The sequence below is a fragment of the Anomaloglossus baeobatrachus genome, chromosome 8 (genome assembly GCF_048569485.1).
Source record: "Anomaloglossus baeobatrachus isolate aAnoBae1 chromosome 8, aAnoBae1.hap1, whole genome shotgun sequence".
Taxonomy (NCBI): Eukaryota; Metazoa; Chordata; class Amphibia; order Anura; family Aromobatidae; genus Anomaloglossus; species Anomaloglossus baeobatrachus.
Genome location: NC_134360.1, coordinates 183,914,816 through 183,941,669, shown reverse-complemented (window position 1 = coordinate 183,941,669; position 26,854 = coordinate 183,914,816). Strand labels below are relative to the sequence as shown.

Below are 26,854 nucleotides of genomic sequence, written 5' to 3'. Positions count from 1 at the left end.
GAAATATAAAGACCGACAACAGTTTTCTGCATATAGTGGTGACATACTGTATATATTTAATGGCTCTATCATTCCCATAGCTGACATGTAACAATAGAAAAGCTATACCGCAACTTCTGAGAATTTCTCTAGCATCTTCTCTCTTCACATAGACATTACCAGCATGTTTGGTGAAGTTACCACAGCTTCAAGAATGGCAATTACACCGCACGGGTCTGACCACTATTCCCACATTTATCAACAACTTTAATGATCTACTGGTCCTGGACTTATCTCGAAATGTGATAAGTAAAATTCCTCGTGAGATTGGTGAGTTATTTTATTGGCTTGGTTTGTTTGGCAATACCTTATGTATGTAATACTTTTTATAAACCATATTACAATTATGTCATGGTCATTATGTAAGAAGTCATCTTAGGGCTCTCATTGAGGTATCAGAGCCCACTTCTGTACCGCAGAGTTTGAATCTGGCCATACTCAAATTACATAATGTATAATGTACAAAGGAATTCTACCTAAAAGCATTGTTTGATTAAAAAAAAAAAAAAAAACAAGCAAAAAAACCCAAAGTGTAACGTGGAGATTATGTAATGATGAGATACGGGGAATAGGATGGAACAGGGCTCTTATGCTGACCCTATGATTAGGGACCCTGTGCTGTGTCTTATCCCGATGGTAGACTTAGTGGTAGGCAGGGTTGAGCCTCCAACATGACCCTGTCGGCTGTCCAGGCCCTAATAATGTCCCCACCACACAGGGGATTGAACGAGACGGAGCCCAACAACTCACCAACCCAGAACAACAGACGGTGATAACAAAAAACCTCATACAAACCAAAAACCTACTACAGGAACAATCAAGGAATTACGGGTGAGGAATAATAAGGGAAAGGAGGTAGAACAAAAACACTCATCTTCCACAAACCGCAGCAGGCTGCACAGCAGCAACCACCACATCCTCTCTTCCCCCAGACTAGTTCCTAACTGGATAGAATAACCAGCACAATACCCAGGAAGCAGAGGGCTGATATCCAAGATGGAAGTGATGAAGTGCTGACAGCTGAGCAAGACTCCTGCTGCACCAGTGAAGGAATTTACCCTTAATGTGCCCGAAGAAAAAAACTACATTTAAAGTGCATGGTCCCAGATGGTAAATGAGAAAGCTGACCCTCAGTCTGTCGTTATGCACGTGACACAAAGGAGCTATACAGGCTCCATGAACAACTTTCTAACATATGCGTGTGCCAAAGGAGTATTAAAATTTGAAATGTATTCCTTTTCCAGAGGATATGGGATAATTTCCCGATTGTTGAGGGTCTGAACGCTGGTCCCCCAACAAACATCAGGAAGGAGGGTACAGATAAAACAATAGATTCCATGAAACTGCAACATAGTTACAAGAGGCCCATAATATCCAAATATTAAACTACTCCAAATGGGTAGTGGAAGGTAAGGTATAGATTTGGGCAGACGATTGTTCTTGGATTTTTTAATCTTGCTTTTCTAACACTTTCAGGTAGGCTCACCAAGCTCCGTGAACTGCTACTTAGTTATAACAGGATCACAGAAGTCCCTGCGGAAATAAGCGGCTGCGAGAATCTAGAAAGATTGGAGTTAGCGGTGAACAAAGATATATCAGAGCTCCCAGCTCAGGTAAGAGAACATGTAGCTTCCCTGTTTTTACCAACACATGTATTATAGTATACTATCACTCGGTGTTTGGCTCTTACCTCGCCAAGTGCCATGGGCGCCATCAGATACTGTTTAGACAACAGACTTCGACGTGCCTCACTATGCTTTCTATGATGCTTCTGAGTTGCACAGGCAGGCTCAGGCGTTGACCAGCTGTGTGCTCATTAGCGATAGGGTTAACAGGAGTTAACCTCTGCGTTGGTTACCTATTGGATCACATGTTGCGGGAGACCTACCACGGTTACTCCCCGCATTTTTAAGATGGAGGAACTGGTCTTCCCATGCCGACAATAGCTTTTGCTAATACAGACTGTGTGCTGTTGTGTTCCATTAACTGGTGATTTACTGCGCTTGCTTGGTGTGCTGTGGAATTGCTCCTGTTGTCTGGTTATTGTCTCCCTGCTCTTTATATTCCTCCTTATCATATGTTGGCCGATAACTCTGTGAGAGCGTGCTGCATGATAGCTTTTTAGTTTCCCCTGTTTATACATATCTGTGGGTTCACCCACCTCTGCCCCAGCCTTCCTCTAGGTTGGGGGAGAGAGGGTATTAGATCAGGGCTGGCCAGAAGCAGGCCAAGGAAGGTGGCCCAGACATCGTTACCATTAGACATATCTCTAGGAGTAGGGACAGCTAAGGAACCATAGCCTGAGGTCCCGTCTAGGAGTCGCGGTCCGCTGTTATCCCTTCATAACTCATGACATTCTGTATACCCAGTATAAGCCCGACTATGTGAAATGGCAGCACAGTTTCTGTAGGATAAAAATAAGCGAAGTCTTGTCCCTTCTTCAGCTCAGCAAACTCACCCAGCTGACACACCTGGATCTAAATATGAATCAGTTTTCAACCATTCCAGAGGCGGTGTTAGAGCTCCCTGCGCTGGAGTGGCTGGACATCGGGAGCAATAAGCTGAAGACTCTACCCCAAGATATAGACAAGTGAGTGCGCAGTGCCACCAGCTTTATGGCTTCAGGTCTCTAAATGAAATAACGGCACATGATGGTTGTCTTACTACAGAATGCAAAATCTGCACACCTTGTGGCTTCAACGGAACGAAATCTCACAGCTGCCCGAATCCATCAGATGTCTACAGAACCTCAGTACGCTTGTCCTAAGTAATAATCGGATGAGGATGATTCCAGTTTATCTCCAGAGCTTACAGAATCTTCGGTAAGGGCACAGAAGTGCCAAGAAGTTTAAACAATTAAAGGGGTTGTCCAATGCAAACAAAGGCCTTAAATGTGCAAATTATACAACTTACTAATATACTCAAAAATCCTCTTCAGGTTTGCGCCATAGTACAGCAATCTCTGTAATGACAGAAACCCCCCCAAAAAAACTGACTTCTCATATCAGGCTGAGAAAGGGGCGGCATTAGCTACTGAAGGTAGCAGCCAGCCCCCTTCACATATATCTTTGGTGGCATGCTGACGTAGGACCAACTAGACGTAGGACCAGCTAGACCAGCTAGAACCAGGGCTTAGAACTGAAACTCCAAGCACCTGTGAGATATTGAGTATAACTCAAACAGTCCACGTTCTGTTCTCACTGCAGCTGAAAATAATCTGTGGTTCTTCAAAGCCAAAGAAGGGAATTTTGTTTACTAACCGTAAATTCCTTTTCTTCTAGCTCCTATTGGGAGACCCAGACAATTGGGTGTATAGCTTCTGCCTCCGGAGGCCACACAAAGTAATTACACTTTAAAAAGTGTAACCCCTCCCCTCTGCTATACACCCTCCCGTGCATCACGGGCCCCTCAGTTTTGGTGCCAAAGCAGGAAGGAGGAAACTTATAAATTGGTCTAAGGTAAACTCAATCCGAAGGATGTTCGGAGAACTGAACCATTAACCAAAAGAACAATTGAACATGAACAACATGTGTACACAAAAGAACAACAGCCCGAAGGGAACAGGGGCGGGTGCTGGGTCTCCCAATAGGAGCTAGAAGAAAAGGAATTTACGGTAAGTAAACAAAATTCCCTTCTTCTTTGTCGCTCCATTGGGAGACCCAGACAATTGGGATGTCCAAAAGCAATCCCTGGGTGGGTAACAGAATACCTCGATAAAAAGAGCCGGAAACCGGCCCCCTCTTACAGGTGGGCAATTGCCGCCTGAAGGACTCGCCTACCTAGGCTAGCCTCTGCCGAAGCATAGGCATGCACCGGATAGTGTTTTGTGAAGGTGTGCAGACTCGACCAGGTAGCCGCCTGACACACCTGCGGAGCCGTAGCCTGGTGCCGCAAAGCCCAGGACGCGCCTACGGCCCTGGTAGAATGGGCTTTAAGCCCTGAAGGAATCTGAAGCCCCGATGAACGGTAGGCTTCAAGAATCGGTTCCTTGATCCACCTAGCCAAGGTTGACTTGGAAGCCTGAGACCCCTTACGCTGGCCAGCGACAAGGACAAAGAGCGCATCCGAACGGCGCAGGGGCGCCGTGCGAGAAATGTAGATTCTGAGTGCTCTCACGAGGTCTAACAAGTGCAAATCCTTTTCACATTGGTGAACTGGATGAGGGCAAAAAGAAGGCAAGGAGATATCCTGATTGAGATGAAAAGGGGATACCACCTTGGGGAGAAATTCCGGGACCGGACACAGGACCACCTTATCCTGGTGAAAGACCAGGAAGGGGACTTTGCATGACAGCGCTGCTAGCTCAGACACTCTCCTAAGTGAAGTGACTGCCACTAGGAAGGCCACTTTCTGTGAAAGGCGAGATAGAGAGATCTCCCGCATCGGCTCGAAAGGTGGCTTCTGGAGAGCCGTCAGCACCTTGTTAAGATCCCAGGGTTCTAGCGGACGCTTGTAAGGTGGGACTATGTGGCAAACTCCCTGCAGGAACGTGCGGACCTGCGAGAGTCTGGCTAGACGCTTTTGAAAAAACACTGAAAGCGCCGACACTTGTCCCTTGAGAGAGGCAAGAGACAAACCCTTGTCCAATCCTGATTGAAGAAAGGAAAGAAAAGTGGGCAATGCAAACGGCCAGGGAGCAAAACCCCTATCCGAGCACCAGGCTAAGAAGATCTTCCAAGTCCTGTGGTAGATCTTGGCGGACGTTGATTTCCTGGCCTGTCTCATGGTGGCAATGACATCTTGAGATAACCCTGATGACACTAGGAGCCAAGACTCAATGGCCACACAGTCAGGTTGAGGGCCGCAGAATTCTTGTGCCGAGACGCCATTAGATCGACGTCTGGCGTTCCCCAGCGGCAACAGATCTCTTGAAACACGTCCGGGTGAAGAGACCATTCCCCTGCGTCCATGCCCTGGCGACTGAGAAAGTCTGCTTCCCAGTTTTCTACGCCCGGGATGTGAACTGCGGAGATGGTGGAGGCTGTGGCTTCCGCCCACAGCAGAATCCGCCGAACTTCTAGGAATGCTTGACGACTGCGTGTGCCGCCCTGGTGGTTGATGTATGCGACCGCCGTGGCGTTGTCTGATTGTATTCGGATCTGTCTGCCCTCCAGCCACCGCTGGAACGCCTGTAGGGCTAGATACACTGCCCTTATCTCCAGAACATTGATCTGCAGGGCGGACTCCGTCGGAGTCCAGGTTCCCTGAGCCCTGTGGTGGAGGAAGACCGCTCCCCACCCTGACAGGCTCGCGTCTGTCGTGACCACAGCCCAGGATGGGGGCAGGAAGGATTTTCCCTTCGACAAAGAAGTGGGAAGAAGCCACCACTGAAGGGAGGTTTTGGCTGCTCTTGACAGGGAAACGTTCCTGTCTAGTGACGTCGACCTCTTGTCCCATTTGCGGAGAATGTCCCACTGAAGTGGACGCAGATGAAACTGCGCAAAGGGAACTGCTTCCATTGCTGCCACCATCTTCCCTAGGAAGTGCATAAGGCGTCTCAAAGAGTGTGACTGACCCCGAAGAAGAGATTGGACCCCTGTCTGTAGTGAACGCTGTTTGTCCAGCGGAAGCTTCACTATCGCTGACAGAGTATGAAACTCCATCCCGAGGTAAGTCAGGGATTGGGTCGGTGTCAATTTTGACTTTGGGAAATTGATGATCCACCCGAACCTCTGGAGAGTCTCCAGGGCAATGGTCAGGCTGTGCTGGCAAGCCACCCAGGAGGGTGCCTTGACTAGGAGATCGTCTAAGTAAGGGATCACCGAGTGGCCCTGAGAGTGTAGGACCGCCACCACTGTTGCCATGATCTTGGTGAAGACCCGTGGGGCTGTCGCCAAGCCGAAAGGCAGTGCCACGAACTGAAGGTGTTCGTCCCCAATGGCGAAACGCAAGAAGCGTTGATGTTCGGGTGCGATCGGCACATGGAGATAAGCATCCTTGATGTCTATTGATGCTAGGAAGTCTCCTTGTGACATTGAGGCGATGACCGAGCGGAGAGATTCCATCCGAAACCTTCTGGTGCTGACATGCTTGTTGAGCAGTTTGAGGTCTAGAACGGGACGGAAAGATCCGTCCTTTTTTGGCACCACGAACAAGTTGGAGTAGAAGCCGTGACCATGTTCCTGAGGGGGAACGGGAATCACTACTCCTTCTGCCTTCAGAGCATTCACCGCCTGAAAAAGTGCAGCGGCTCGCTCTGGGGGCGGAGATGTTGTGAAGAAACGAGTTGGAGGACGAGAGCTGAACTCTATCCTGTAACCGTGAGACAGAATGTCTCTCACCCATCGGTCTTGGACATGTGGCCACCAGGCGTCGCAAAAGCGGGAGAGCCTGCCACCGACCGAGGATGCGGTTTGGGGAGGCCGAGAGTCATGAAGAGGCCGCCTTGGTGGCGGTGCCTCCGGCGGTCTTTTTAGGCCGTGACTTAGACCGCCATGCAGAAGGGTTCCTCTGGCCCTTCTCCGACCTGTTTGACGTGGAGGAATGTGACTTGGCCGAAGGCCGAAAGGACTGAAACCTCGATTGAAACTTTCGCTGTTGAGGTTTGTTTTGTTTAGACTGGGGTAAGGACGAGTCCTTTCCCTTGGATTGTTTAATAATTTCGTACAATTGCTCGCCAAACAAACGGTCGCCAGAAAATGGCAAACCGGTTAAGAATTTCTTGGAGGCAGAGTCTGCCTTCCATTCACGTAGCCACATGGCTCTGCGGACTGCCACCGAATTGGCGGATGCTACCGCTGAACGGCTCACCGAGTCCAGGACGGCGTTCATGGCGTAGGACGAAAAAGCCGACGCCTGAGAAGTCAGAGCCACAACCTGCGGAGTAGCGGTGCGTGTGACCGCAGTAATCTCAGACAGACAAGCTGAGATAGCTTGGAGCGCCCACACTGCCGCGAATGCCGGAGCAAAAGATGCTCCTATGGCTTCATAGATGGATTTCATCATGAGCTCTATCTGCCTGTCAGTGGCATCCTTGAGCGATGAGCCATCTGCCACTGAAACCACAGATCTGGCCGCCACCCTAGAGACTGGAGGATCCACTTTTGGACACTGAGCCCAACCCTTCACTACTTCCGGGGGGAAGGGATAACGTGTGTCATTAAGGCGCTTAGTAAAGCGCTTGTCCGGGTATGCTCTGTGCTTCTGGACAGCATCCCTGAAATTAGAGTGATCGAAAAAGGCACTCCGTGTACGTTTGGGAAACCGAAACTGGTGTTTCTCCTGCTGTGAAGCCGCCTCCTCTACAGTTGGAGTTGGAGGAGAAATTTCTAGCACCTGGTTGATGGACGCTATAAGGTCATTTACTATGGCGTCCCCTTCAGGTGTATCTAGATTGAGAGCACCGTCAGGGTCTGAGCCCTGAGCTGCGCCTTCCTCTTCATCCTCTAGAGAGTCCTCATGCTGAGACCCTGAGCAGCGTGATGAAGTGGAGGAAGGTCCCCAGCGAGCCCGCTTCACCGGTCTGGGACTGCGGTCCGAGTCGGAGTCCTCACCGTGGGACCTATGTGTCACCTCAGGAGCAGATTGCTGCGCCAACTGATGGGGACCTGGGGACGAAGAACGCACAGTGCCCTGCATCTGTGTTGTTGGTCTGGACTGCAAGGCTTCTAGTATCTTAGCAGACCATTTGTCCATAGACTGAGCCATGGACTGTGAAAGCGACTCAGACAGTTTGTCAGCCAAAACTGCAAACTCTGTCCCTGTCACCTGGACAGTGGGAACCGGTGTCTCTACCTGAGCCGGGGGTCCCACCAGTGCCTGAGGCTCCGGCTGAGTGAGTGTCACAGGGGCCGAGCATTGAACACAATGAGGGTAGGTGGAACCTGCAGGTAGCATAGCCGCACATGAGGTACAGGTTGCAAAATAAGCCTGTGCCTTGGTACCCTTGCTCTTTGCGGACGACATGTTGTTGTCCTCCAAGAGATAAGTAAGAGATCATCGTGATCACTGAGGGATATATATAGCCTCAAGTTAACAGTACAGCCGAACCAGCAAATGTATACACAAAAGATATATATATATATATACAGTTCGGCACTCTGGGGGGTCCAGCCCGGCAGACCGGTGTGGCATACCAACCGCTCTGTGTGGCCACCAGATTCCCTGCCCCGGGTCTCCCTCAGCTGCAGCCAGAAGTTCTCCACCGCAGAATGTGCTGAAAAAATGGCTGACGGCGTTCTCAGAGGAGGAGGGAGGCGTGGGCGTAGTCACAAAAGTGCGGGAATCTGGTGCCCCAGCGTGAGTAGTGAGGGGGGCGGAGGACAGCTCAGTGTACTCCAGCCCTCACTGTCGGCATCATACCGACCGTCCCGCCCTTTTCCCTGACTGGCAGGCCTGGGGGCGGGAGAATACTATACTAGGCCGCAAAAGCCGGGGACTAAAGTTAAAACCGCGGCCGGCCGGCAGTGCACAGTCGGCGCGGTAGTCCCGGACCCATACCCACGCCGCAGTCGCTGCAGCGTCTGGGCCCAAGGTGCTTTATGCGCCGTCCCAACGGGGACACAGTGTACCTGTGGATGCAGGGCCATGTCCCTGACGATACTCCGTCTCCTGTCCGGCAGATTCCCCCAGGGGCTGCGGAGGGAGACCGGTCCCAGTGTCTGGATGACCGGATAGGATCCTACTTCCCCAGAGCCCCTAAGGGATGGGGAAGGAAAGCGGCATGTGGCTCCAGCCTGTGTACCCGCAATGGGTACCTCAACCTTAACAACACCGCCGACCTGAGTGGGGTGAGAAGGGAGCATGCCGGGGGCCCCATAGGGGCCCTCTTTTCTTCCATCCGATAAAGTCAGCAGCTGCTGCTGACTAAAACGTGGAGCTTGCGTGAATGTGTGCCTCCTTCAACACAAAGCAAAAAACTGAGGGGCCCGTGATGCACGGGAGGGTGTATAGCAGAGGGGAGGGGTTACACTTTTTAAAGTGTAATTACTTTGTGTGGCCTCCGGAGGCAGAAGCTATACACCCAATTGTCTGGGTCTCCCAATGGAGCGACAAAGAAATAATGAAATCACACATTAGTCATCCATTAGTCACCATAATGTACTTACCCTGCTAGATCATCAAATTTTTTTTTCAGTGGACCCCTCTACCTTAGATTGTCACTAGTGATGAGCGACCACCAAGATGCTCGAGTGCTCGTTATTCGAAACGAGCAGGTCGGATGTTTGGACGGTCTCAAATTGATTACCAAGTATAATAGAAGTCCATGGGAAACTCAAGAATTATCTGGAAGAGTCTTCTGGAAAATTGATTGAGTATCCCATTGACTTCTTTGTACTCAGGAATTGATTCGACGCTCATCCAAGCGTCCGACCTACTTGTTTAGAGTACCGAGCACTTGAGCATCTTAGTGCTCACTCATGACTAATCGTCACACATAAGAACCGTTCTCCAAACCTCATTTCTTTTTCGCTCCTAATTGGGAGACCCAGACAGTGGGTGTATAGCTACTGCCTCTGGAGGCCGCACAAAGAACTACACTTAAAAGTGTAAGGCCCCTCCCCTTCTGGCTATACACCCTCCCGTAGGAGTACAGATTCCTCAGTTTTAGCTTTGTGCGCAAGGAGGTCAGACACGCACGCATAGCTCCATTGTTTTTAGTCAGCAGCAGCTGCTGACTATGTCGGATGGAAGAAAAGAGGACACATATAGTGTCCCCAGCATGCTCCCTTCTCACCCCACTTATGTCGGAGGTGTTTGTAAGGTTGAGGTACCCATTGCGGGTACGGCGGCAGGAGCCCACATGCTGATTCCTTCCCCATCCCTTTTTACAGGGCTCTGGGTGAAGTGGGATTTACCGGTCTCCAGGCACAGAGACCGTGCTCCATCTACAGCCCCTGGAGAAGATGCTGGATGGAGCGGAGTACATCAGGGACATGGCCCTGCATCCTCAAGGTACTCTGTGTCCCCGTGTATCTGGCGCTCACACCGCAGCATGCTGGGTGTTGTAGTGCGCCGGGGGACATCAGCGCTGCGGCGCCTGTGCCATGGCCTCATTCAGCTTTGCTGAAGCAGGCACATTTATGGGAATAGGACGCGCCGGCCGCTGGGACTGCGGCGCGGCTGGCACTTGTAGTGCGCCGGGGACTTCAGCGCGGCCTGCGCTTTTACGGCGGCCGCGCTGATAACTACAGTCCCCGGCTTTTGCGGCCTGCTTCCTTTCGTTCCCGCCCCCACACCTGCCAGTCAGGAGAGGGGCGGGACGCTGCCCACGTCCAGAACTCGGTCGCGCCGGCCGCTCGAACAGCGGCGCGGCTGGCACTTGCGGTGCGCCGGGGACTTCAGCGCGGCCCGCGCTTTTACGGCGGCCGCGCTGATAACTCGAGTCCCCGGCTTTTGCGGCCTGCTTGCGTTCGTTCCCGCCCACAGACCTGCCAGTCAGGAGAGGGGCGGGACGCTGGCCAGGGCATCAGCGCTGAGGGCTGGAGTCGTTTTTACATACTCCAGCCCTCACAGTCAGCACAGAGGGGACACTGTTCCCGCACTTTTGTTTGGGAACTCCCACGGACCGCCCCTCTCCACAGTAGCCGGCAGCCATTCTTGCAGACACGCTGAGCTGCAGAGGGGAGCCGGGGAGACCCAGACAAGGCATTCAGCAGCCTCTTACCCGCTGTTCAGCGGGCGGTAAGCAGCCCTCAGGGCTCACCCCCTCTTGTGCTCATAGTATTCTTAGTATTTTGTTGTTACTACAAATACTTGGTATTACATAGCGCTGGTCGCCCTTTGGCTATAGACTCTCTCACATGCAGAGAGCCAGCAGCATGTCGCCCGTAAAACGCAAGGGTGCCAAGGCACAGACATTGTATGCTTCCTGCACCGCATGTGGGACTTTTCTACCGGCAGGCTCCACGGACCCCCATTGTGTGCAGTGCTCGGCCCCTGCGGCGCTTGCACAGTCGGGACCTCTGCTGGACGTGTCCCAGGGTGTACCACCTGTGAATGCTGTCCAGGTGACAGGAACTGAGTTTGCAGCTTTTGCTGACAGAATGTCTCTCACTATGTCACAAATTCTTGACACATTGCGAGCTAGGCCTGTACTTCAGACCACGGACACTGTGCATGTATTGCCCCCTGGTCCCCCTCAGCTCCTAGCTCCGGGACGGGCATCTACACCTCAGGGTGAAGACTCTGACTCGGACGATGGCCCCGGGCAGCCTAAGCGGGCTCGTTATGACGGGCCTTCACATTCATCTCAATGGTCTGGATCCCAGCGGGATGAATCTATGGGTGATGAGGCGGACTTAACTGATCAGGATTCTGATCCTGGGACCGCTCTCAATCTAGATACACCAGATGGTGACGCAATAGTTAATGATCTTATATTTAACATCAATAAGATGTTGAATATTTCCCCACCAGCTCCTCCTGTAGAGGAGTCAGCTTCGCAGCACGAGAGAATCCATTTCAGATACCCTAAGCGTACATTAAGCACTTTTCTGGACCACGCTGACTTCAGAGACGCAATCCAGAAACCCCACGCTTATCCTGAAAGGCGTTTTCCTAAACGACTTAAAGATACACGCTACCCTTTTCCCTCTGAAGTGGTCAAGGGTTGGACCCAGTGTCCAAAAGTGGATCCTCCAATTTCCAGGCTTGCAGCCAGATCCTTGGTTGCTGTTGAAGATGGAGCGGCACTTAAAGATGCCACTGACAGGCAGATGGAGCTCTGGCTGAAATCCATCTATGAAGCGATTGGAGCGTCATTAGCGCCTTCTTTTGCGGCCGTATGGGCACTCCAAGCTATCACGGCCGGGCTTGCGCGAGTCGACTCGGTCACACGTGCATTTGCCCCGCAGGTAGCACCATTGACCTCGCAAATGGCGGCATTCGCGTCGTACGCGATTAATGCTGTTCTTGACGCTACAAGCCGCACGGCAGTGGCGTCAGCCAACTCAGTTGTTTTGCGTAGGGCTCTGTGGTTGAGACATTGGAAAGCAGATTCTCATTCCAAGAAGTGCTTAACCAATTTGCCTTTTTCTCGTGACCGATTGTTTGGAGAGCGTTTGGATGAAATCATCAAACACTCCAAGGGTAAGGACTCTTCCTTACCGCAACACAGACAAAACAAGCCCCAACAGAGGAGGGGTCAGTCTGGTTATCGGTCCTTTCGAGGACAGGGCAGGTCCCAATTCGCCTCGTCAAAAAAGACTCAAAAGGACCAGAGACGTTCAAATTCTTGGAGGTCTCAGTCACGCCCAAAAAGACCAGCCGGAGGAACCGTTGCCAAAACGACGTCCTCCTGACTTGCGGTCTCCGATGCCCACACCCGCGGTCGGTGGGAGGCTGTCCCACTTTGGCGACATTTGGCTAGCAAATGTCAAAGACCGGTGGGTGAGAGATATTCTATCTCACGGGTACAGGATAGAGTTCGGTTCTCGTCCGCCAACTCGTTTCTTCAGAACTTCTCCACCACCAGACCGAGCCGATGCTCTGTTGCAGGCGGTGGCCGCTCTAAAGGCGGAAGGAGTGGTGACCTCCGTCCCTCTTCAGGAACAGGGGCACGGTTTTTACTCCAATCTGTTTGTGGTCCCAAAAAAGGACGGATCGTATCGTCCCGTCCTGGATCTGAAGTTGCTCAACAGACACGTAAAAGTCAGGAGGTTCCGGATGGAATCCCTACGCTCCGTCATAGCCTCAATGTCTCAGGGAGATTTTCTAGCATCAATAGACATCAAAGATGCGTATCTCCACGTGCCGATTGCACCAGAGCATCAGCGTTTCCTACGTTTCGTCATACACGACGAGCACCTACAGTTCGTAGCGTTACCCTTCGGTCTGGCAACAGCCCCCCGGGTCTTCACCAAAGTCATGGCAGCAGTAGTAGCTGTTCTGCACTCGCAGGGTCACTCGGTCATCCCGTACCTAGACGACCTGCTTATAAAGGCATCCTCTCAAGAAGCATGCCAACACAGTCTGAAGGTGGCGCTAGACACTCTCCAGACTTTCGGGTGGATTATCAACTTTCCAAAGTCTCATCTAACCCCGACCCAATCTCTGACTTATCTTGGCATGGAGTTTCTTACTCTATCAGCGATAGTGAGGCTTCCACTGGACAAGCAGTGCTCGCTACGGACCGGAGTGCAATCTCTCCTTCACAGCCAGTCGCACTCACTGAGGCGCCTCATGCATTTCCTAGGAAAGATGGTAGCAGCAATGGAGGCAGTCCCGTTCGCGCAGTTTCATCTGCGCCCTCTACAATGGGACATTCTACGCCAATGGGATGGGAAATCGACGTCCCTCGACAGGACTGTCTCCCTCTCTCAGACTGCCAAGGATTCTCTACGTTGGTGGCTTCTCCCCAACTCATTGTCACAGGGAAAGTCGTTCCTTCCCCCGTCCTGGGCAGTGGTCACGACAGATGCGAGCCTATCAGGGTGGGGAGCGGTGTTTCTCCACCACAGGGCTCAGGGGACGTGGACGCAGGAAGAGTCCACCTTGCAGATCAATGTTCTGGAAATCAGAGCAATCTACCTTGCCCTGCGAGCCTTCCAACAATGGCTGGAAGGCAAGCAGATTCGGATTCAGTCGGACAATTCCACGGCGGTGGCGTATATCAACCACCAAGGGGGAACACGCAGTCGCCAAGCTTTTCAAGAAGTCCAGCGGATTTTGATGTGGGTGGAAAGCAGAGCGTCCACCATATCTGCAGTTCACATCCCAGGCGTGGAAAACTGGGAAGCAGACTTTCTCAGTCGCCAGGGCATGGACGCAGGAGAATGGTCCCTTCACCCGGACGTGTTTCAACAGATCTGTTGCCGCTGGGGGTCGCCGGACGTCGATCTGATGGCGTCACGGCACAACAACAAGGTCCCAGTTTTCATGGCACGGTCTCACGATCACCGAGCGCTGGCGGCAGACGCCTTGGTTCAGGATTGGTCGCAATTCCGACTCCCCTATGTGTTCCCACCTCTAGCATTGTTACCCAGAGTTCTCCGGAAAATCAAGTCCGACTGCCAGCGAGCCATACTCGTCGCTCCAAATTGGCCAAGAAGGTCGTGGTACCCGGATCTGTGGCATCTCACGATAGGCCAACCGTGGGCACTACCAGACCGTCCAGATCTGCTGTCTCAAGGGCCGTTTTTCCATCTGAATTCTGCGGCCCTGAACCTGACTGTGTGGCCATTGAGTCCTGGATCCTAGCGGCCTCAGGTTTATCTCAGGGAGTTGTTGCCACAATGAGACAGGCTAGAAAACCATCCTCAGCTAAGATCTATCACAGGACGTGGAAGATATTCTTAGCGTGGTGCTTGGCTCAAGGGTTTTCTCCCTGGCCATTTGCATTGCCAATTTTTCTTTCCTTCCTGCAGTCTGGGTTGGAAAAAGGTTTGTCCCTTAGCTCGCTTAAGGGTCAAGTCTCCGCGTTATCCGTATTCTTTCAGAAGCGCTTGGCACAGCTTTCTAAAGTACGCACGTTTCTCCAAGGAGTTTGTCATATCGTTCCTCCTTACAGACGGCCATTGGAACCCTGGGATCTGAACAAGGTTCTCCTTGCTCTTCAAAAGCCGCCTTTCGAGCCTTTGAAAGAGGTTCCCCTTTCTCGGCTTTCACAAAAGGTAGTTTTTCTTGTAGCGGTCACGTCTCTTCGAAGAGTGTCCGAGCTGGCGGCGTTATCTTGCAAATCTCCCTTCCTGGTATTTCACCAAGACAAGGTGGTACTGCGTCCAATTCCAGAGTTTTCTCCCAAGGTGGTTTCTTCCTTTCATCTCAATCAGGATATCACTTTGCCATCTTTGTGTCCGCATCCAGTTCACCAATTTGAAAAAGGTTTACATCTGTTGGACCTGGTGAGAGCACTCAGGATTTACATTTCTCGCACGGCGCCTCTACGCCGTTCGGATGCGCTCTTTGTCCTAGTCGCTGGTCAGCATAAGGGATCGCAAGCTTCCAAATCCACCCTGGCGCGGTGGATCAAGGAACCAATTCTTCACACATACCGTTCTGCTGGGCTTCAGATTCCATCTGGACTGAAGGCCCATTCTACCAGAGCCGTTGGTGCGTCCTGGGCGTTGAGGCATCAGGCTACGGCTCAGCAAGTGTGCCAGGCGGCTACCTGGTCGAGTCTGCACACGTTTACCAAACACTATCAAGTGCATACCTACGCTTCGGCAGACGCCAGCCTAGGTAGACAGGTCCTTCAGGCGGCGGTGGCCCACCTGTAGGAAGAGGCTGTATGACAGCCCGTTCATGTGGTATCTTTTTACCCACCCAGGGACTGCTTTTGGACGTCCCACTGTCTGGGTCTCCCAATTAGGAGCGAAAAAGAAGAAGGGAATTTTGTTTACTTACCGTAAATTCCTTTTCTTCTAGCTCCAATTGGGAGACCCAGCACCCGCCCTATCTGTTTTTAGGGTTTCGTTTTTTCGGGTGCACATGTTGTTCACGTTGTTTCTTAAGTTCTCCGATCTAGTTATCGGATTGAATTTGTTTTTGAAACTGTTATTGGCTTTCCTCCTTCTTGCTTTGGTACTAAAACTGAGGAATCTGTACTCCTACGGGAGGGTGTATAGCCAGAAGGGGAGGGGCCTTACACTTTTAAGTGTAGTTCTTTGTGCGGCCTCCAGAGGCAGTAGCTATACACCCACTGTCTGGGTCTCCCAATTGGAGCTAGAAGAAAAGGAATTTACGGTAAGTAAACAAAATTCCCTTCTTTCTAACCTTTATTGTAAAAACGACAGCTGGTATCAGACTGGTTGCCATGTATTTATTCCTGGTGCCCACCTAGTAAGTAGAACTGGTCACCTGAATTACACAGCCCGAACCACAGACAGAATGAACCAGAAATTGGGTCCCTCATTACAAACATTTGTGCTTTACTCTCAAATTCTGTGACAATTCAGAGAAAGACATAGTTGACAAAATGGCTGGGGATGAGTGACTATTTGATGGGGTGATGGGTGGAGGGAGGGGGGTACAGTATGGCCCCGCCGGCTTTTTCAGACCTGCTCAGCTAGAATGATAGGTCAGTTGCTATATGTTTGTATAGGGCCAGATCTGCTATTGTAGCTGAGCAGGTGGGAAGCAGCGAGCAGGGACATACAGATCCTCCACAACTAGTCACCTACCTGGCCATGTGTAAAGCTAATGCCTCAACGTTTCAGAGCAAAACGTATGTTTGTAATTAGCATACTGCCCACGGATCAGTCAGCATGAATAATGTGACAGGTTCCCTTTAAGGGTCAGGTCACTTTCTCACTACTAAGCAGGCTATAAAAAGGTCTATACTAGTATTAACTGTTTAATGACCAGGCGATTTTTCATTTTTGCGGTTCCTTTTTTCCTTCCGTTATTCCAAGAGCCATAACTTTTATTATGTTTCCATCGACCTAAGTGTGCGAAGACTTATTTCTTTTGCGATTCGACTTGTAGTTTCGAATGACACCATCCACTTTATCATGTGATGTACAGGAAAGCGTGAGAAAAACTTCAAGTGTGGCAAAATAGCAACAAAAAGTGGATTTCAGCAATGTTTTTTCTTTTTTTTTTTCTATTATTGACAGCATTAATTTTACTGTAAATTTGACCAGGCAATAAAATTCTCTAGGCTAGTACAATTACACAGATACCAAACCTGCATTGTTTTTATTTTTATTTAAGTGGTTAAAAAAACAAAACAAAAACCCGAACCATAATGTTTGCTGTAACGTTTTAAATTTTGACGATACGGAACTGTTTGAGGGCTTTATTTTTTGCTCACTGAGCTGATGTTTTTATTGACTTTTTGGGGGCAGAGAAGATGTTTGGATTTCTTTGTTATAAAAAAAAAGAAGGGAATTTTGTTTACTTACCGTAAATTCCTTTTCTTCTAGCTCCAATTGGGAGACCCAGACAATTGGGGTGTATAGGCTATGCCTCCGGAGGCCACACAAAGTATTACACTAAAAGTGTAAAGCCCCTCCCCTTCTGCCTATACACCCCCCGTGCTCCCACGGGCTCCTCAGTTTTGGTGCAAAAGCAAGAAGGAGGAAAAAATTATAAACTGGTTTAAAGTAAATTCAATCCGAAGGAAAATCGGAGAACTGAAACCATTCAACATGAACAACATGTGTACACAAAAAAACAGGGGCGGGTGCTGGGTCTCCCAATTGGAGCTAGAAGAAAAGGAATTTACGGTAAGTAAACAAAATTCCCTTCTTCTTTGTCGCTCCATTGGGAGACCCAGACAATTGGGACGTCCAAAAGCAGTCCCTGGGTGGGTAAATAATACCTGAAAATAGAGCCGTAACGGCTCCGTCCTACAGGTGTGCAACCGCCGCCTGAAGGACTCGCCTACCTAGGCTGGCATCTGCCGAAGCATAGGTATGGACCTGATAGTGTTTCGTGAAAGTGTGCAGGCTCGACCAGGTAGCTGCCTGACACACCTGCTGAGCCGTAGCCTGGTGCCGCAAAGCCCAGGACGCTCCCACAGCCCTGGTAGAATGGGCCTTCAGCCCTAAGGGAACCGGAAGCCCCGAGGAACGATAAGCTTCGAGAATTGGTTCCTTGATCCACCTAGCCAGGGTTGACTTGGAAGCTTGTGTCCCTTTACGCTGGCCAGCGACAAGGACAAAGAGTGCATCCGAGCGGCGCAGAGGCGCCGTACGAGAAATGTAGAATCTGAGTGCTCTCACCAGATCTAACAAGTGCAAATCCTTTTCACATTGGTGAACTGGATGAGGACAAAAAGAGGGTAAGGAGATATCCTGATTGAGATGAAAGGGGGATACCACCTTCGGGAGAAATTCCGGAACCGGACGCAGAACCACCTTGTCCTGGTGAAAAACCAGGAAAGGGGCTTTGCATGACAACGCTGCTAGCTCAGACACTCTCCGAAGTGAAGTGACTGCTACCAGGAAAACCACTTTCTGCGAAAGGCGTGAGAGAGGAATATCCCTCATTGGCTCGAACGGTGGTTTCTGGAGAACCATCAGCACCCTGTTCAGATCCCAGGGTTCTAACGGACGCTTGTAAGGAGGGACGATGTGACAAACCCCCTGCAGGAACGTGCGTACCTGCGGAAGTCTGGCCAGGCGCTTCTGAAAAAACACAGAAAGCGCCGAGACTTGTCCCTTAAGGGAGCCGAGTGACAATCCCTTTTCCAATCCGGATTGAAGAAAGGACAGAAAAGTGGGCAAGGCAAATGGCCAGGGAGAAAAACCCTGAGCAGAGCACCACGACAGGAATATTTTCCACGTCCTGTGGTAGATCTTGGCGGAAGTTGGTTTCCTAGCCTGTCTCATAGTGGCAATGTCCTCTTGAGATAATCCAGAAGACGCTAAGATCCAGGACTCAATGGCCACACTGTCAGGTTGAGGGCCGCAGAATTCAGATGGAAAAACGGACCTTGAGACAGTAAGTCTGGTCGGTCTGGTAGTGCCCACGGTTGGCCGACCGTGAGATGCCACAGATCCGGGTACCACGACCTCCTCGGCCAGTCTGGGGCGACGAGGATGGCGCGGCGGCAGTCGGCCCTGATCTTGCGTAACACTCTGGGCAACAGTGCCAACGGAGGAAACACATAAGGGAGTTGAAACTGCGACCAATCCTGAACTAAGGCGTCTGCCGCCAGAGCTCTGTGATCGTGAGATCGTGCCATGAATGCCGTGACCTTGTTGTTGTGCCGGGACGCCATTAGGTCGACGTCCGGCATCCCCCAGCGGCAACAGATCTCCTGAAACACGTCCGGGTGAAGGGACCATTCTCCTGCGTCCATGCCCTGGCGGCTGAGAAAGTCTGCTTCCCAGTTTTCTACGCCCGGGATGTGGACTGCGGATATGGTGGAGGCCGTGACTTCCACCCACCTCAAAATCCGCCGGACTTCCTGGAAGGCTTGCCGACTGCGTGTTCCCCCTTGGTGGTTGATGTAAGCCACCGCTGTGGAGTTGTCCGACTGAATTCGGATCTGCTTGCCTACCAGCCACTGCTGGAACGCTTTTAGGGCAAGATAAACTGCCCTGATCTCCAGAACATTGATCTGGAGTGAGGACTCTTGCTGAGTCCACGTACCCTGGGCCCTGTGGTGGAGAAAAACTGCTCCCCACCCTGACAGACTCGCGTCCGTCGTGACCACCGCCCAGGATGGGGGTAGGAAGGATTTCCCCTTCGATAATGAAGTGGGAAGAAGCCACCACTGAAGGGAAGCTTTGGTTGCCTGAGAGAGAGAGACGTTCCTGTCGAGGGACGTCGGCTTCCTGTCCCATTTGCGTAGGATGTCCCATTGAAGAGGACGCAGGTGAAACTGCGCAAAAGGAACTGCCTCCATTGCTGCTACCATCTTCCCTAGGAAGTGCATGAGGCGCCTCAGGGGGTGCGACTGGCCTTGCAGGAGGGATTGCACCCCTGTCTGTAGTGAACACTGTTTGTTCAGCGGAAGCTTCACTATCGCTGCTAGAGTATGAAACTCCATGCCAAGATATGTTAGAGATTGGGCCGGTGTCAGATTTGACTTTGGGAAATTGATGATCCACCCGAAACTCTGGAGAGTCTCCAGAGTAGCGTTGAGGCTGTGTTGGCATGCCTCTTGAGAGGGTGCCTTGACCAGCAGATCGTCTAGGTAAGGGATCACTGAGTGACCCTGAGAGTGGAGGACCGCAACTACTGTAGCCATGACCTTGGTGAAAACCCGTGGGGCTATCGCCAGGCCGAACGGCAGTGCCACGAACTGTAGGTGTTCGTGTCCTATGGCGAAGCGCAGGAAGCGCTGATGCTCTGGAGCAATCGGTACGTGGAGATAAGCATCTTTGATATCGATCGATGCAAGGAAATCTCCTTGGGACATTGAGGCGATGACGGAGCGGAGGGATTCCATCCGGAACCGCCTGGTCTTTACGTGTTTGTTGAGCAGTTTTAGGTCGAGGACAGGACGGAAAGACCCGTCCTTTTTTGGAACCACAAACAGGTTGGAGTAAAAACCGTGACCCTGTTGCTGAAGAGGAACAGGGACCACCACTCCTTCCGCCTTCAGAGTGCCCACCGCCTGCCGAAGAGCATCGGCTCGCTCGGGAGGCGGAGATGTTCTGAAGAATCGAGTCGGAGGACGAGAGCTGAACTCTATCCTGTAACCGTGAGACAGAATGTCTCTCACCCAACGGTCTTTTACCTGTGGCAGCCAGGTGTCGCAAAAGCGGGAGAGCCTGCCACCGACCGAGGATGCGGTGTGAGGAGGCCGTAAGTCATGAGGAAGCCGCCTTGGTAGCGGCACCTCCGGCGGTCTTTTTTGGGCGTGCCTTAGACCGCCATGAATCGGAGTTCCTCTGATCCTTCTGAGGCCTTTTGGACGAGGAGAATTGGGACCTGCCCGCACCCCGAAAGGACCGAAACCTCGACTGTCCCCTCCTCTGTTGGGGTATGTTTGGTTTGGCCTGGGGTAAGGATGTTTCCTTTCCCTTGGATTGTTTGATGATTTCATCCAATCTCTCGCCAAACAAACGGTCGCCAGAAAATGGCAAACCGGTTAAGCACTTTTTGGAAGCCGAATCTGCCTTCCATTCCCGTAGCCACAAGGCCCTGCGTATTGCCACCGAATTGTCGGCTGCAACCGCCGTACGGCTCGCAGAGTCCAGGATAGCATTAATAGCGTAGGACGCAAATGCCGACGTTTGAGAGGTTATGGACGCCACTTGCGGCGCAGATGTACGTGTGAGTGCGTCAATTTGCGCTTGACCCGCTGAGATAGCTTGGAGTGCCCATACGGCTGCGAATGCTGGAGCAAAAGACGCGCCGATAGCTTCATAGATGGATTTCAACCAGAGCTCCATCTGTCTGTCAGTGGCATCCTTGAGTGAAGCCCCATCTTCAACTGCAACTATGGATCTAGCCGCCAGTCTGGAGATTGGAGGATCCACCTTGGGACACTGAGTCCAGCCCTTGACCACGTCAGGGGGGAAGGGATAACGTGTATCCTTAAGGCGCTTGGAAAAACGCTTATCTGGACAAGCTCGGTGTTTCTGGACTGCCTCTCTGAAGTCAGAGTGGTCCAGAAACATACTCATTGTACGCTTGGGGAACCTGAAACGGAATTTCTCCTGCTGAGAAGCTGACTCCTCTACAGGAGGAGCGGCGGGGGAAATATCCAACATTTGATTTATGGACGCGATAAGATCATTCACTATGGCGTCCCCATCAGGAGTATCAAGATTGAGAGCGGCCTCAGGATCATAATCCTGATCAGCTACCTCCGCTTCATCATACAGAGAGTCCTCCCTCTGAGACTCTGAACCATGTGATGATGTCGAGGGCCTTTCCCAGCGACCCCGCTTAGGTGGTCTGGGGCTGCGGTCCGTGTCAGAGACCTCACCCTGGGAGCTATGAGACACCCCTGGAGGACATTGTTGTTCCAACTGAGGGGGACCAGGGGGCAATGATTCCACAGTGCCCATGGTCTGAGATACCGGTCTGGACTGCAAGGCTTCTAGTATCTTAACCATAGTCTCAGAAAGTCTTTCAGTAAAAACTGCAAACTCCGTCCCTGTCACCTGGACAGTGTTAGCAGGTGGTTCCCCCTGGGCCACCCTTAGCAGAGGCTCCGGCTGAATAAGTGCCACAGGGGCCGAGCATTGCACACAATGAGGGTCAGTGGAACCTGCCGGTAGTATAGCCGTACATGCAGCGCAGGCAGCATAGTAATCCTGTGTTTTGGCCCCCTTGCTTCTTGTGGACGCCATGCTGTTGTCTCCCCTAAGCAATGCAGGAGGGTATATAGCCAAAATCAACCGTGCCCCATACAGTGTAAATTATAGCCTATAATCATATAATCTATAAATACACCTCTGCACAAGTGGGGCCAGCACCTGAGGTGCTGCTTACCGCACCGCTCAAAGCGGTTGAGTGGTCACCAGAAGCCCTGCCTGGGTCTCCCTGAGCCTGTCTCCCCTCTCCAGCGTCCGAAAAGCTAATAGGAATGGCTGCCGGCGTCCTGAGGAGAGGAGGGGGCCGTGGGCGTGCCCTGGAAAGTGCGGGAATCTGGTGCCCCACTGTGCACAATGAGGGGGGTGGAGTATGCAAAGCATGTTCCAGCCCTCAGTGCTGACTCCTGTACAGCGTCCCGCCCTTCCCCTGACTGGCAGGCCTGGGGGCGGGAAGAGAATGAGACTAGGCCGCAGAAGCCGGGGACTATAGTTATAAGCGCGGCCGCCGTATAAGCGCGGTCGGCGCGGATGTCCCCGGCGCACTAACAGTCCCAGCCGCGCCGCAAGTATAACAATGGCAGCGGCGGTCAGCGCGGTAGTCCCCAATACACTACACACGCAGCCACGCTGCAGCGTGTGATGGCACAAGTGCGGTCAGCGCCGCGGTCCCCGGCGCACTAACACACCCAGCAATGCTGGAGTGTTTCTGTGCGCAGTCCCCACGGGGACACAGAGTACCTCAAAGTAGCAGGGCCATGTCCCTGACGATACTCGGCTCCTTATCCAGCAGAGTCCCCAGGAGCTGTGGATGGAGCACGGTCTCCTGTGCCTGGAGACCGATAGGATCCCACTTCACCCAGAGCCCTAAAGGGGATGGGGAAGGAAAAAACAGCATGTGGGCTCCAGCCTCCGTACCCGCAATGGATACCTCAACCTTAACAACACCGCCGACAAGAGTGGGGTGAGAAGGGAGCATGCTGGGGGCCCAGTTATGGGCCCTCTTTTCTTCCATCCGACATAGTCAACAGCTGCTGCTGACTAAGCTGTGGAGCTATGTGTGCATGTCTGCCTCCTTCGCACAAAGCATAAAAACTGAGGAGCCCGTGGGAGCACGGGGGGTGTATAGGCAGAAGGGGAGGGGCTTTACACTTTTAGTGTAATACTTTGTGTGGCCTCCGGAGGCATAGCCTATACACCCCAATTGTCTGGGTCTCCCAATGGAGCGACAAAGAAATAAAAAATGTTGTATGTTGTGTGTTGTTAAGGGGTTAAAGGCAGTTTTCAAAGAGCGGACTGAGTGAATGTTAAAAAAAACCCCAAACAAATTAAAAAAAAAAAATAAATAAATAAAAAAGAGCATTTACTTATGACTTGAATACACCAGTACTTCAGCTTCACCACCTTGGTAGACCTGCTGTCCCTAGAAGCGATCATATCCTGTTAAGCATTTACATGACTGCTGCAGCCAATCATTGGCCTCAGCAGTCTGGTGCAGTAAATACAAAATTCATATCTGAAACTCCAGATTAGCGGCACATAATGGAATGGGAAAGGACCACCTGAGGATTGACGCCAGATTCAAAGGATAAGTAATACTTGTTTCTTTATTTTATAATTTTATAACAATTCCTACTTCTGAAAAATTGTTTACAAAATAAGGAAATGAAGGGAATTTTGTTTACTTACCGTAAATTCCTTTTCTTCTAGCTCCAATTGGGAGACCCAGACAATTGACAATTGGTGTATAGCTACTGCCTCCGGAGGACACACAAAGTATTACACTTAAAAGTGTAAAGCCCCTCCCCTCTGCTATACACCCTCCCGTGCATCACGGGCTCCTCAGTTTTGGTGCAAAAGCAGGAAGGAGGAAACTTATAAATTGGTCTAAGGTAAATTCAATCCGAAGGATGTTCGGAGAACTGAAACCATGAACCAAAAGAACAATTCAACATGAACAACATGTGTACACAAAAGAACAACAGCCCGAAGGGAACAGGGGCGGGTGCTGGGTCTCCCAATTGGAGCTAGAAGAAAAGGAATTTACGGTAAGTAAACAAAATTCCCTTCTTCTTTGTCGCTCCATTGGGAGACCCAGACAATTGGGATGTCCAAAAGCAATCCCTGGGTGGGTAAAAGAATACCTCGATAAAAAGAGCCGAAAAACGGCCCCCTCTCACAGGTGGGCAACTGCCGCCTGAAGGAGTCGCCTACCTAGGCTGGCATCTGCCGAATCATCGGCATGCACCTGATAGTGATTCGTGAAAGTGTGCAGACTCGACCAGGTAGTCGCCTGACACACCTGCCGAGCCGTAGCCTGGTGCAGCAATGCCCAGGACGCACCCATGGCTCTGGCGGAATGGGCCTCCAGCCTGAAGGGACCGGAAGCCCAGCAGAACGGTAGGCTTCAAGAATTGGTTCTTTGATCCACTGAGCCAAGTTGACTTGAAAGCCTGCGACCCTTTACGCTGGCCAGCGACAAGGACAAGAGCGCATCCGAGCGGCGCAGGGGCGCCGTACGAGAAATGTAGAGTCTGAGTGCTCTCACCAGACCTAACAAGAACAAATCCTTTTCACATCGGTGAACTGGATGAGGACACAACGAGGGTAAGGAGGTGTCCTGATTAAGATGAAAAGGGAATACCACCTTAGGGAGGAATTCCGGAACCGGACGCGGAACCACCTTGTCATGGTGAAACACCAGGAAAGGAGCTTTGCATGATAACGCTGCCAACTCAGACACTCTCCGAAGTGAGGTGACTGCTACTAGAAAAAAACCACTCTCTGCGAAAGACATGTGAGCGAAATATCCCTCACAACAAACCCTTTTCCAATCCGGATTGAAGAAGGACAGAAAAGTGGGCAAAGCAAATGGCCAGGGAGAAAAACCCCTGAGCAGAGCACCACGACAGGAATATTTTCCACGTCCTGTGGTTGATCTTGGCGGACGTTGTTTTCCTAGCCTGTCTCATAGTGGCAATGACCTCTTGAGAAAATCCTGAAGACGCTAGGATCCAGGACTCAAAGGCCACACAGTCAGGTTGAGGGCCGCAGAATTCAGATAGAAAAAACGGCCCTTGAGACAGCAAATCTGGTCGGTCTGGCAGTGCCCACGGTTGGCCGACCGTGAGATGCCACAGATCCGGGTACCACGACCTCCTCGGCCAGTCTGGAGCGACGAGGATGGCGCGGCGGCAGTCGGCCCTGATCTTGCGTAACACTCTGGGCAACAGTGCCAGAGGAGGAAACACATAAGGAAGCCGAAACTGCGACCAATCCTGAACTAAGGCGTCTGCCGCCAGAGCTCTGTGATCTTGAGATCGAGCCATGAATGTTGGGACCTTGTTGTTGTGCCGTGACGCCATTAGGTCGACGTCCGGCATCCCCCAGCGGCAACAGATCTCCTGAAACACGTCCGGGTGAAGGGACCATTCCCCTGCGTCCATGCCCTGGCGACTGAGAAAGTCTGCTTCCCAGTTTTCTACGCCCGGGATGTGAACTGCGGATATGGTGGATGCTGTGGTTTCCACCCACAGCAGAATCCGCCGGACTTCCTGGAAGGCTTGACGACTGCGTGTCCCACCTTGGTGGTTGATATAAGCCACCGCTGTGGAGTTGTCCGACTGAATTCGGATCTGCTTGCCTTCCAGCCACTGCTGGAACGCTTTTAGGGCAAGATACACTGCCCTGATCTCCAGAACATTGATCTGAAGTGAGGACTCTTGCTGAGTCCACGTACCCTGAGCCCTGTGGTGGAGAAAAACTGCTCCCCACCCTGACAGACTCGCGTCCGTCGTGACCACCGCCCAGGATGGGGGTAGGAAGGATTTTCCCTTCGATAATGAGGTGGGAAGAAGCCACCCCCGAAGGGAAGCTTTGGTTGCCTGAGAGAGGGAGACGTCCCTGTCTAGGGACGTCGGCATCCTGTCCCACTTGCGTAGGATGTCCCATTGAAGTGGACGCAGGTGAAACTGCGCGAAAGGGACTGCTTCCATTGCTGCCACCATCTTCCCCAGGAAGTGCATGAGGCGCCTCAAGGGGTGCAACCGGCCTTGAAGGAGAGATTGCACCCCTGTCTGTAGTGAACGCTGTTTGTCCAGCAGAAGCTTCACTATCGCTGGAAGAGTATGAAACTCCATGCCAAGATATGTCAGCGATTGGACCGGTGTCAGATTTGACTTTGGAAAATTGATGATCCACCCGAAACTCTGGAGAATCTCCAGATTAACGTTGAGGCTGTGTTGGCATGCCTCTTGAGAGGGTGCCTTGACCAGCAGATCGTCTAAGTAAGGTATCACCGCAACTACTGTAGCCATGACCTTGGTGAAAACTCTTGGGGCTGTCGCCAGGCCGAACGGCAGTGCCGCGAACTGAAGGTGTTCGTCTTTTATGGCGAAGCGCAAGAAGCGCTGATGCTCTGGAGCCATTGGTACGTGGCGATAAGCATCCTTGATATCAATCGATGCTAGGAAATCTCCTTGGACATTGAGGCGATGACGGAGCGGAGGGAATCCATCCGGAACCGCCTGGTCCTTACGTGTTTGTTGAGCAGTTTTAGGTCCAAAACAGGACGGAAGGACCCGTCCTTCTTTGGAACCACAAACAGGTTGGAGTAGAAACCGTGACCCTGTTGCTGAAGAGGAACCGGGACCACCACTCCTTCTGCTTTCAGAATGCCCACCGCCTGCAGAAGAGCCTCGGCTCGCTCGGGAGGCGGAGATGTTCTGAAGAATCGAGTCGGAGGACGAGAGCTGAACTCTATCCTGTAACCGTGAGACAAAATGTCTCTCACCCAACGGTCTTTTACTTGTGGCAGCCAGGTGTCGCAAAAGCGGGAGAGCCTGCCACCGACCGAGGATGCGGTGTGAGGAGGCCGTAAGTCATGAGGAAGCCGCCTTAGTAACGGCACCTCCGGCGGTCTTTTTAGGGCGTGATTTAGACCGCCATGTGTCGGAGTTCCTCTGATCCTTCTGAGGCCTTTTGGACGAGGAGAATTGGGACCTGCCCGTACCTCGAAAGGACCGAAACCTCGACTGTCCCCTCCTCTGTTGGGGTGTTTTTGGTTTGGCCTGGGGTAAGGATGTTTCCTTTCCCTTGGATTGTTTGATGATTTCATCCAATCTCTCACCAAACAAGTGGTCGCCAGAAAATGGCAAACCAGTTAAGCACTTTTTGGAAGCCGAATCTGCCTTCCATTCCCGTAGCCACAGGGCCCT

General features: G+C 51.7%; 1 protein-coding gene across 1 annotated transcript in view; it reads left to right on the top strand.

The window, feature by feature from the left end:
- The window catches only part of LRRC39 (leucine rich repeat containing 39), a 59,622-nt gene that overhangs the window by 26,866 nt on the left and 5,902 nt on the right, over positions 1-26,854 (top strand). The window contains exons 4-7 of the mRNA XM_075322286.1: positions 153-309; positions 1,516-1,652; positions 2,484-2,629; positions 2,709-2,861. Coding sequence (XP_075178401.1) covers positions 153-309; positions 1,516-1,652; positions 2,484-2,629; positions 2,709-2,861 — 593 coding nt within the window. The remainder of the gene's footprint in view (positions 1-152; positions 310-1,515; positions 1,653-2,483; positions 2,630-2,708; positions 2,862-26,854) is intronic.